Genomic DNA, 12,393 nt, shown 5'->3' on the forward strand with positions numbered 1-12,393 from the left:
AAACAGGTGAGAAACATTAGGCAATCACAAGGGTGGGAAAACACAGGAAGTAAAACTAGACAAGACAGCACAGAAAACCAGACTATCACAATAAAACAGGAAACGGAACATAATACAAAACAAGACCTTAAATTACACAATCACAAGGAGACAAGACATAGAACCAGAATACCAGATCCAAATTAGAACAGATAAAGCAAAATACCGAAACCATAACAACTATGACTAATAATAATTGTAGGAGTGCAGGGCATAACTAGTTGAGCAGGACTACGGCAGCAGCTGCAGATGCCAACACAATCCAAGGAATTCAGTCCTTGAACCCAGTCAGCAGTACCAGCTCTGAGTTCCCCTAGCTCCATGTAGGTGGTTACTTTATGATAAACTCTGCTGTCCTCTGTATTCTTTAAATTCCAGTGAGTGAGTATTTTAATGGGACTGTGTTCATGGAACATTCATGGTCAGAGGCAGAGAGGTGGCTGCTGGTGGCTGTGTTGGGACTAGAGATGGTCACGGGAGTTGTGGGAAACTGTCTTGTTCTGCTGGTCAAAGTCATGGTAAGGTGTTAAGGTTGTTCCTTATATTGGTGTGAAATGTTCTTTGTGTCTGTAAGTACAAAAGACCATAATGGACCATAGTTGAAATGAATTGTATGTTTTGGTTTAGGGTGATCACTCATTTTTGTGTGATCTCACCAAATATTTATTTCCTTTTTCTGTTTTTCATTTTCAGTGCAGGGGTCAGTTCAGCTGTCGTTATTGGTTTCCTTTCATCAGTCTCACCTTGTCAGATTTAGGTACAATTCACACTGACACTAATGCTAGTGCATTTCATGATTAAATGTAAAATTTACTTTTTTTGGTTTATCCCACTATCTCTGAACCCACCCTTAAATTTTCACTTGATTCTAGTAATGTAACACATCCGTCACAGTGTTTGTCATGTAATGTCAGTGCAGGAAGTCATCATTTCTTATAATGAACCATTGTGCTGTGAAGGCTGCTCCTTCCTCATCATCTCCAGCTCCCTGTTGGCCATGCTGACAAAAGGTCAGAGGTCACCGTGGTGTGAGGTCGTCAGCCTGCTTAAGTTTGCCTTCATCACCTCCTCCATAGGGAGCAAAGGTACGGCTCAGCACCAAACATACTGATAGAGACCATGCTATCATGAATAAGATTCTCTGTGTAAGTATTTAGATATCTTTTTAAAGACAATAAATATACCTACACAAGTAGTTATATCTCATTTTATGTTTGCAATGTTATTTATTCCAATCATTCAAACCTGTGTTTTTAGAAGGAACATAAACATCAAATATAATTTTGGCCAGTTTTGACAGCTCTTATGTGTATTGGATTGATCAGATGAGACGAAAAATGAGAAGAGCCTTCTGTGTGTGCTCTCACAGTCGTTGGTTTGCTTTCCTCACTACCGTTTTCAAGCTAAACAGCTGACGCCGAAAGGCCGACGTGTGGCGACAGTGTGGGACTCAACGCACAAACTAGGGCGACAGTCGCTCACCGACGGTCTCCTTGGTGCGTCAGGGCCTTTAAAATCATCCACGCACCTGAATGAAATATTTTCTCCGATTTAGAGACCCGCATGGACATTTGCCTGCCCCGCTACAGTGGTAGATGCTAGATCAGAGCCGCTAGACGCGTCAACGTCAAAGGACGTGCCTCATGGCATGCCTTATTCTGCCTTATTCTCCCTCTGATTGGCCCACCCTGGTATTCTTACCTTACCCACTCTCTATGCTTAAACCTAACTACATCGACCAGTCTAGCAGATCCAATTAAGGATCTACCCTCCACAGTCCCTGTAGGCTACGTTGCTGTATGTACGTCTATTGTATTAATGTATGAGCCTCCTCGATCCTCAACGTGCATTTTAGGAAATTGGACGTCCTTCAACATGGCGCGGTGAGAATGATTTCTGGGTCACAAGCCGGAGGATTGAGGAGGCGAGGAGATACAAATTTGGGGATTTGGAGAGGCTAAAACAGCTCATTTGAAAACATTTTATTGAGCTATTTACCTGAGATGAAATCAGACAAAATCGCCTCGTCGCCGGTTTAAATATTTGTAAAACCCACAGACAGACAAAGGGTGACTAATAGAATTGATTTATGAAAAAAAAAAAAAAAATTATGAAACTACAGTTAGTGAAAATTGTAACTTGTGTTATTGTGTTAATAACTTAGAATCCACGACATGTTGCATGCATCTTTACATCAGACTGTCAGTGTCAGGAGTTGCAGGTCAGGACCCAAACGCAAAAGAGACGAGGAGGTAGCAGGGGGAGTTTCAATGATTTAATGACTGAAAACAAAAACGTATAGTCCTAGTAAGCAGGCAGAAAATCCAATAAACAGGAAACACTCCCTTGCTCACCTCTCCATTCATCCAGGCTTCCTCGTTGGGGAATGCTTTTCTTTTCTAAGTGATCACCACATCATCACATTTGCTGATGTACAGTACAATGTCACTGTTGATGTAGATTTATGTGGTTCTCCTGGGCGGCAGCATCTCTAAATGTGCCAGTATGTGCACTCCAAACAGTCCTGTAGAACTGCTACAGCTTCATCTGTCCACACTTGAACTGATGTTTTGACCATTTTAATCTGTTTTAAGACTAAATCCTTATGGTGCAACCCATCTTAAGTATACTGAACATACAGAGAGTGTACATACATGTACAATGTGAGCTGATGCCACCAGTTCACTTTGCACCCAGAAGATTTGAAGGGAACAATACAGAATTAGAAATGGACACACTGCCCTTCACAGAGGCCAAAAAACACAATAGCCTACTCTTATTGAATCAAGCTAAAACTGTAAGCAGCAGCAATCTTTCTTAATAGATCTGTTAACACTAGCCTCTGATGCATCTATCTGCTCAAACAGAGCTATTCACCATAACTATCCTTGCATCAGTACTACAGTAGTAGGCATAGCCCCATGATTCCTTTGATGCCGTCAGTGTCAGGGTTTCTTTTTTCCTTTCCAGCTTTCCTCTGTGTGCAACGACTGATCGGCAAGGCCTCCACAGAAAGTGCTCTCTTTGTTGTCATAGTGACAGCCTGCTTGGCTTCTTGGGTGACAGGAATGGTGTTCGGGAGCATCCCTGTTGTCTACGCCTGGATCAGGTATGTAGTTAACATAATGCTTGCAGTCAGAGGAAGTTGTTTCTACTCTGTTCATCTCCTTCATGTTGTCTTTACTCCAGGTATGACCCTGCAGAGATGCTGTGTGCCGTCTTCTGGGAGAACAGCTACTCAGACATGTTGGTCTACATTCTCTGTGTTTTCTCAATCTGTTTCTTCCTCCCCTTCCTCCTAATCTTCGCCTGCTCTTTACTAAGTGCCACCGGCTGCTGCTCGAGGTGCAACAGGTAAACTATCTGAGAAAACATAATTTCCATTGACACCACACAAGCTGGGAACTGGTCAGATGATGTTTAGCCATATATACTGTAAATACCGTCATTGATGTTGTTTATGTCTGGTACAATTTAATTGTACACTTGGATGTAAACAGACCAGACTACAGCAATGACTCCAATAGTCAGAATTAAACATTTCAGTCACACTGGTTCCATATTTTCTTAATTGTGAGGATTTTAAATAGCCCAAGTAACCTGAAGAAACACCTGGAGAGGGTTCAACATGGATGTATTATAACAACTAGATACAGTGTTCAAGGCGGTGTCCCGTTCATTGCTATGAAAGTTGCTAAATGGCGCATGAAGCCAAAAAAGCTCAATTGACGGGTATACAATTACCTGGATGATTGGCGCATGATTCCGCATTGTGTCGTTTCATAGAGCAGGTGCACAGACCTCCGCCGGCCGGGCAGGCTACTTGCCGTTTAGCGCTCCGCTAACTTGAATGGGATGGAAGTTTCTTTGAAAATTATTTATCAGTTCCTTTTCGAAATCCACTCATGTACCACTCTTCACATCAGCATGAAATTGGATCCACTGCACAGCCCTTATTTAAAAGGAAAATGTAACTTGAAAGATGGTTCACCTGCTACTCCCGTTATTTCCTTACAAGTAATGTAGCATTAAAAAGGGTACATGCTACATTACATCACTTCACAGAGAACAACAAGGGCAAAACAGCAATACCAATCTGTTTAACCAAATATTATTTGATCCACCTCAGCTAAAAACAACAATACCAAATCTGAAAGCATGTTAGTGTGTTGTTCACCACCGCACTTGTCAAATCACAATATTCTTCCTGTAGTCTCAAGGCAAACAGGAAAGACAACACTTTAGCATTTACATATATATATACACATATATATACACACACATATACATATATATATATATATATATATACACACATACATATATATATACACACATACATATATATACTATACATATATATATATATATATATATATATATATATATATATATATATATATATATATATATATATATATATATACACACACAAAGGATTATTAGGAACACCATACTAATACTGTGTTTGACCCCCTTTCGCCTTCAGAACTGCCTTAATTCTTTGTGGCATTGATTCAACAAGGTGCTGGAAGAATTCTTTAGAAATGTTGGCCCATATTGATAGGATAGCATCCCCCACACCATTACACCACCACCAGCCTGCACAGTGGTAACAAGGCATGATGGATCCATGTTCTCATTCTGTTTACGCCAAATTCTGACTCTACCATCTGAATGTCTCAACAGAAATCGAGACTCATCAGACCAGTCATCAACATTTTTCTTCAATTGTCCAATTTTGGTGAGCTTGTGCAAATTGTAGCCTCATTTTCCTAGTCTTAGTGGAGATCAGTGGTACCCGGTGGGGTCTTCTGCTGGTGTAGCCCATCCGCCTCAAGGTTGTTCGTGTTGTGGCTTCACAAATGCTTTGCTGCATACCTTGGTTGTAACGAGTGGTTATTTAAGTCAAAGTTGATCTTCTATCAGCTTGAATCAGTCAGCCCATTCTCCTCTGACCTCTAGCATCAACAAGGCATTTTCGCCCCACAGGACTGCAGCATACTGGATGTTATTCCCTTTTTTAGACCATTCTTTGTAAACCCTAGAAATGGTTGTCTGTGAAAATCCCAGTAACTGAGCAGATTGTGAAATACTCAGACCAGCCCGTCTGGCACCAACAACCATGCCACGCTCAAAGTTGCTTAGATCACCTTTCTTTCCCATTCTGACATTCAGTTTGGAGTTCAGGAGCTTGTCTTGACCAGGACCCAGTGTTAATTTCGTTGAAGACTATGACGAAAAATATTCATCAACGAACCTTTTTCACGGACGAAAACTAAAGAAAAACTAAATAAAAAGTCAGATATGATGACGAAGACTGTGACGAAATATAACAGACACTTTAGTCAACAAATAAAAATGAGACGAAAATGTTAGGGAGGGACGAATGGAGAAGAGATCCAATCAGAACCACTCTTTTTTTGTGGGACAAGTTGAGAAGAAATCCAATCAGAGCAAATCTTTGAGGGTAGGTTGATTTATGCGGAAGCAGCAGAGCCATTTTAAAAAGCCGCGGCACATGCAGGCGCAACAGCTAAACAAACGCAGCAGCAGTTACACAGGAGGACGAGTTGGCAGAACTTTGCACAGTGTCGAGGACGTTTTCACAACAGTTAGGTTGTTTACATTATACTTAGTTGTGTTTAGTTGCACAGTCTTAGTTACACAGCTTTAGCGGATTTCAGTTGACTTCGTTCGTTAGCAACACGCTAACGTTTTGCAGTGCACCTGGTCCGAGTGCAATGACATGTCTCATGAACAACAGAAATGTCAGAGCTAGGTCTAGGACGAACCGGTAAATCTGTGTCTGTATTGCATATTCAAACCTTAATACCATTCCATAACAGACTGATGGATACTTCCAATGACCAAAAAATCTGGAGAAACATTTAGTCAACTAAGTCCACTGTAGATTTAGTCAACTAAAATCTGCTAATATTTGGTCTTCTAAAACCAGACTAAGACTAAAAGATTTCAGATGACTAAAATAAGACTAAAACTAAATCAGAATTTGCTGTCAAAATTAACACTGCTAGGACCACACCCCTAAATGCATTGAAGCAGCCGCCATGTGATTGGTTGATTAGATAACTGCATTAACAACAAATTTGACAGGTGTTCCTAATAATCCTTTAGGTGAGTGTATATACTGGTCAAGCATTAAATCACATCCACTTTGCAAATAACCATTAAAGTAACACAACATATGAAGAAAGCAGTAAACTCACTTATTCATGCACAACCATAGGATTTTGCCTCTGAATCGTGAGGACAGAGGGCCCTCACATGCTGCTTCATGTCGCTGCCAGCCAGGACAAAGGAAATGGGTGGGACTTATAGAGTAGGCCATGGTTAGTAGTGAGTGAAGTCAGATGAGTTTGGACCATGATTAGGAATGAATGAAGTCAGGTGAGAATGGTTGAGTCCATTCCACGAAAGTGGGCGGAGGGTCACTGAATAGTATGGCTCTGATCGACACTCAGCCCCGGAAAGTCAACGGCCCTATTCATAATAAATAACACGGAAAAATATACCCGTTCCAAGACAATAGCACATTATTTAGCAGGTTGAGTAAGTCAAATAGAAATAAAAACCATTACTAACTTGTTCAAGAGCACTAAAGTGACATCCGTGTCTGACCTCAGTCCTTTTTCTTTTTTCAGCGCTCTCCAACTAGTAAAAGCCACACCGATGGTTATCCGTGTTTGTCTTCGCCGTCGGTCACCTTCTTTTTTGGCTTTTATTCCTTCTGCTGAACCTGTAGGTCTTTTCTTAGCAGTACATTCACTGACTGAAACATTTCGTGGGCTTCTTCGTGTTTTCAGCCATGCCTTCACCTGTCGTTGCAGCAGTCTTCTTCGTTCCAAAGGTGAACGCTGCTGTTTCCTTTCTCAACGACTGGTGGGTGACGTAAAACGCATCACTCGAGCTGCTGCGCGCCAAAGTCACTGGACGGCACCATATTGTGAACATTGCCATACTGAGAAATACAGAGAGAGTTGTGTGGAGCTGATAGGCTGAGGTTCATTTATATCAAAAAGTTACGCATTAGAGCTTTAACATTCTAACACTGGGTTAATACAAGCAGTTTAGCCTGTAAAGCTCCCACCGCTCTGCAAAAGTTAACTTGTCAACCTTGGAGACCGGCATACACCCAGACTCACTGTCAGCGGACTGTTAAAGGGAATGAAATGAACCGCTCTGCTGTTGTTGAAGCTGCCTGTGAAAACCCAGCGTAAAGCGTAGTGAGACAAAACCTGTGTTGTTTTTTTAAGGCAGCAATCTTTGACAGCTGCCCCACTGTTATTTCCAACCAATCACATAATTTGTCCCGCCCCAGGCGTAGTGACCCTGGTTGCATGCAATTCACGTGGAAATCGACCCTAGTCCTACCCTGATCCAACTCACCTAGCAACCTGCGTCGTGAAGCCGATTTGATTGACAATTTATACTTGCTCTTCTCTCCATCTTGTTTCCTCAGTGATGATGTAGCGGATCTGTCTGCAGTCACTCCTCTGCTGGTGGCCTCCTACACGCTCTGCTACACTCCCTTTGTTCTGTCTGAGGTGACACATGCACTCACTCGCTAGCAGGGTTTGAGTTATAATCTGAGTTTTCTAGGGGTCTCTTAAATAACTAAAGTAAGAGATAAGAAAAATAGGGTTTGAAGTATATTCCCGGCTCCCGCACCTTGTGGCTTGGTAGTGAAGTGCAGCATACTGTCGTTCACATGAGAATATGGTGTCTAATTCTTTTGGAAAAACGTGACATAGACATAAAATTAGTGGACGTAGCATCGTGATGTCACCCATTGGTTGGTGGACTGGTTTGGTTTGATTGGTTTGAAGCCTCGAGTTAGGTGATACGGCTGTTGCCATCTTGGTTTTTAGCAACTGGGTGTGATGATTTTTTAATTGAGGTGGCCAAGCCAGTGCTGTTTATGTTCGCAATGGCGTTGCACTAAACTAAAAACTAAAGAAGGAAAGTTGCAGATTTTCAACCCTTCTGAAGCGAGTCATCCATTGGAGATTTACCCACAGGTAAATGCTGACTTTCAGGTACTGGCACCATTCAATCAACAAACATTCCCTTAAGTTACAAGCTAACGCTAGCAATAGCTGGCTGGCTTGATTAGCAGACTTTTCTGAATAAGGCTTTTCTAGACGACCAAAATGTCCCAATTAACTTTGATGAAGTGAAAAAACACAATGAGAAGTTTAAGATAAAAAACATTGAAAACATACACATTGCCATGGTGAGCATTGCTAAGCCTCTGTCCTGATTGGCAGGTCAGCTTGTAGCCACACCCTAAAGCATCCCCTGCTTTTTCATCAGTTTGGGATTTATCAAAATAACATCATACTGTATTAAAGAAGACTTGAAACTGAGGCCATAGACTAGAGAAAATGTTTATTGAGGTAATAAATCAAGTAAAAAGTAGGGTCATTTTCTCAATGACATGTATAGAAACTGACTTCTTTTTGTAACCAGTGGCTCCCAATGTAACTCGAACCCTGCTCACATGGAAACTACACATGATCTATTGTATCTGCATGTACGCAGATGTAAAAGCCACAGATTGAACACATTTGTCCACTCATAGACTGTCTTTGTTTTTTTCTTTCGATTGACAGCTGATCCTGCTGGGCAGGATGGACCTGTCACCGGCACCTGCTTGGTTAAGGACGCTGTCATCAGTAATGTCATACCTGGACTGTAGTCTAAACCCTCTTATTTACTGCTCCAATCAAGACTTCAGAGAGGCGGGCCTGGCCCTGCTGTGGACCAATAGGAAACCACAATCAGAGCCTGTCCTCACTTCTATCACAAAACATGACGTGTGAACATGTAATGGGTTCCACATTTATTCCCCAGAAATTTCCAGAACCCAACAACGACACATCTCATAAACAGCTGCATTTATGAGGTCACTATGTAATTACTAGCACGTTTTTAGGGATTTCAAGGGAATTAAAGACCCCTTCTTTGTTTCCCTATAATAAACAGCATAATATTCACTATTCACTTTATTTTGTCTTTAACGTGCTGAAAGTAGAGTTTTGGAAATAAGGATGTCTGCAATACTTTAATATGAAGTAATTATGTATAGTGTCCTTGGGTTTCTTGAAAGACGCTATATAAAAGTTTATTTTATTTTTATCATCAACTCAGTTAAATTACTATTGCAATCAACCCAGGAGCAATTAGTTAAGTTGGCCACATATAGTCAGTAGTATTAATAGGTGTTATTTTATTCTTTGCTGTCTCTCATGCCAAATATGTTACTACCAAACATGACAAGTACTGATATTTGTCTGAATGTCTGAGAGAAGACTGACAAGGTGTTATGTGGTTAACAGCAATTCAGAGAACTGATAGGATGATCCATGTGGTAAACCAGAAAGGATTAAGATTCACAGGAGCTCATATGGAAGTAAATCAGACGTCGTTTCATCGGATTTTTCAATTAAAAAGCCATTGGCTATCTAGCACTTAATAGTTATGCATTGAAATTGTGTACCTGAATATTTTGCCTCTGAATTTTACTCTTTAAAATTTTCACCTTTATTTTTTAAGTTCATAAATTCAGAATCAAGCGATCCCAGCCGCTCCCAGGGTCAGACTGGAGCTTCTCAAGTCTGACGACATCGGAGCAAATGTGCAATTGTCCATTACGTTTCGTAAAACCGCCCATATTCAAACTCTACACAGTTGATTTCTCGCATAAAAAAAGTCTCAATTGAATTTAGTGATGAAATAGCAAAAATAGACAAATTAAGTTTCCAGTTGTTGGCTGCAGCTAATATGGCACACTGCCAGAAAAAAAAAAGTTAAATCCTAATCTACTTATTTATGTTCGTTTAAAAGTAGTCAAATTTACCCTTGCAAAAATAACGACATTCACGTTGACGCATGTGAAATGAACCAAAAACCACATGGACCAACTGACCAACAGCAGATGACATGGCACCCCAAACCATCACTGACTGTGGAAACTTTACACTGGACTTCAAACAACATGGATTCTGTGCCTCTCCTCTCTTCCTCCAGACTCTGGGACCTTGATTTCCAAAGGAAATGCTAAATTTACTTTCATCAGAGATCATAACTTTGGACCACTCAGCAGCAGTCCAGTCCTCTTTGTCTTTAGCCCAGGCAAGACGCTTCTGACGCTGTGTCTTGTTCAGGAGTGGCTTGACACAAGGAATGCGACAGCTGAAACCCATGTCTTGCTTACATCGCTGCGTGGTGGTTCTTGAAGCACTGACGCCAGCTGCAGTCCACTCTTTGTGAATCTCGCCCACATTTTTGAATGGGTTTTGTTTCACAATCCTCTCCAGGGTGCGGTTATCCCTATTGCTTGTACACTTTTTTTCTACCACATCTTTTCCTTCCCTTCGCCTCTCTATTAATGTGCTTGGACACAGAGCTCTGTGAACAGCCAGCCTCTTTAGCAATGACCTTTTGTGTCTTGCCCTCCTTGAGCAAGGTGTCAATGGTCGTCTTTTGGACAGCTGTCCAGTCAGCAGTCTTCCCCATGATTGTGTAGCCTACAGAACTAGACTGAGAGACCATTTAAAGGCCTTTGCAGGTGTTTTGAGTTAATTAGCTGATTAGAGTGTGGCACCAGGTGTCTTCAATATTGAACCTTGTCATAATATTCTAATTTTCTGAGATACTGAATTTTGGGTTTTCATTAGTTGTCAGTTATAATCATCAACATTAAATGAAATAAACACTTGAAATATATCAGTATGTGTGGAATGAATGTATACATTATACAAGTTACACTTTTTGAATGGAATTACTGAAATAAATCAACTTTTTCATGATATTCTAATTATATGACCAGCACCTGTATGTGCAGTTTGTAATTCTAAAGTCAAATGACATTAAGGTTATCAATAAAGCAATGTCAGGCTTTATTTGGGCCGAGAGGAAACCCAAAGTCTAACTAGAGAAATTATAGCTGCCAAAAGAACAAGGTAAGTGGGGTTTATGAAATTTACAATATTAATTGTTGTCTCTATACAAGCCAGAATTATCTCTTCCTTGGTTAATGAGCATTCAGATTCCCCATTTGGCTTGATTTGGGGTCAGTGATCTGTAAACCCTTTTCTCCTGTGAACTAAATCAATTGCCACATCGCAACAACCCTTTGCTATGGATTTGTGGACATGTAGAAAATTAAAGAAAATATTTAAAAACACTTAATGTTATAATTACATTGGTAGATAACCCAGAGCTTTAATCACAGGGAACAGGACCAAAGTTTACACTTTATCAAAGAGCGGACATTACTTGTCTATCTTAGTCATTACCACATACCAAAGAAAGATTTCTACAAATACTTACAGGTCAGACACTACTATATAAGAAAGCCAACTCGCTGGAATTTTCAAATGACTTACTTTCTAGAGACGTTTTTATCGACTACAAAGGGCAAAAGTAAATTTTATTCTGAGATATTAAGTTTGAATCTGGACAAACTTGCATGGTTAACAACAGCATGGTGTACATTACTCAAATGTGTGCTAGATAACAGTGGTGAAAGAAATATTTAGATCCTTTACTCAGTACTAATACCACACTGTAAAAATACTCTGTTACAAGTACTATGTAAGTATCATCAGGAAAATGTACTAAAAGTAAAAATGTACTGTAAAGCATTAAAAGTACTCAATGCAGAAAAATCCTCACGTTTTAGAAACAGGAAATGATTAAAACCATTCTCTCATTTAAATAAGTATTTAATTGGCTAATTATTTCAGCTGTAGCCTACTTGTAGGCCTGGCATATATATTGTTGGGTAGATTAATTTATAATAAAACATTTTATAAGTATGTATTTTTGCACACAAAACACGTGCAAAAATCTTAATTTGAATAACTAGTAGCTAAAGCTGTCAGATTAATGTAGTGTAGTTAAAAGTACAAGATTTCTCTCTAAAATGCAACGGAGTAGAAGTAAAAAGTGGCATGAAAAGACTCAAGTAAAGCACAATTACCTTAAATTTGTACTTAAGTAATGTGCTTGAGTAAATGGAGTAAATTGAGTAAATTCCACAAGTTACAACTGATGGATAATGATGTGTGGGATGAGACCCTGGTGTGTGTGTGTGTGTGTGTGTGTGATCTGCAAAAGATATAAATATATAGCGTTTTTCTAGTCTTAACGACTACTCAAAGCGCTTTACACTACGGTCACCATTCATCCCATTCACACACACATTCATACCCTGGTGGCCAAGGCTGCTCATCAGACAAACATTCAGGCACATTCACACACCGATGGCGCAGCATCCATAATAATATTTATATCACTATATATATATATATATATATATATATA

The 12,393-nt window shown here is 40.1% G+C and overlaps 1 protein-coding gene across 1 annotated transcript; it reads left to right on the forward strand.

Annotated features, from left to right (window-relative positions):
* The first annotated feature begins 300 nt into the window (after positions 1 to 300).
* On the forward strand, positions 301 to 9,783 carry LOC144530664 (pinopsin). Its single transcript, XM_078270328.1, has 7 exons — positions 301 to 557; positions 733 to 796; positions 999 to 1,124; positions 3,010 to 3,148; positions 3,229 to 3,393; positions 7,523 to 7,607; positions 8,676 to 9,783. Exons 1-7 carry the CDS (start codon positions 447 to 449, stop codon positions 8,883 to 8,885), a joined length of 900 nt encoding a protein of 299 aa, XP_078126454.1. The 5' UTR covers positions 301 to 446; the 3' UTR covers positions 8,886 to 9,783.
* Positions 9,784 to 12,393: the final 2,610 nt, after the last annotated feature.

Source organism: Sander vitreus, chromosome 2 (assembly GCF_031162955.1).
Source record: "Sander vitreus isolate 19-12246 chromosome 2, sanVit1, whole genome shotgun sequence".
Classification (NCBI taxonomy): Eukaryota; Metazoa; Chordata; class Actinopteri; order Perciformes; family Percidae; genus Sander; species Sander vitreus.

What these genes read in the sequence shown, in the direction of transcription:
- LOC144530664 (XM_078270328.1), top strand. Translation starts at nt 447, where the DNA reads ATGGAACATTCATGGTCAGAGGCAGAGAGGTGGCTGCTGGTGGCTGTG. An exon ending in TCTCACCTTGTCAGATTTAG is followed by an intron (nt 797 to 998) that starts GTACAATTCACA and finishes TGTGCTGTGAAG; the next exon opens with GCTGCTCCTTCCTCATCATC. An exon ending in CTCCTCCATAGGGAGCAAAG is followed by an intron (nt 1,125 to 3,009) that starts GTACGGCTCAGC and finishes TTTCCTTTCCAG; the next exon opens with CTTTCCTCTGTGTGCAACGA.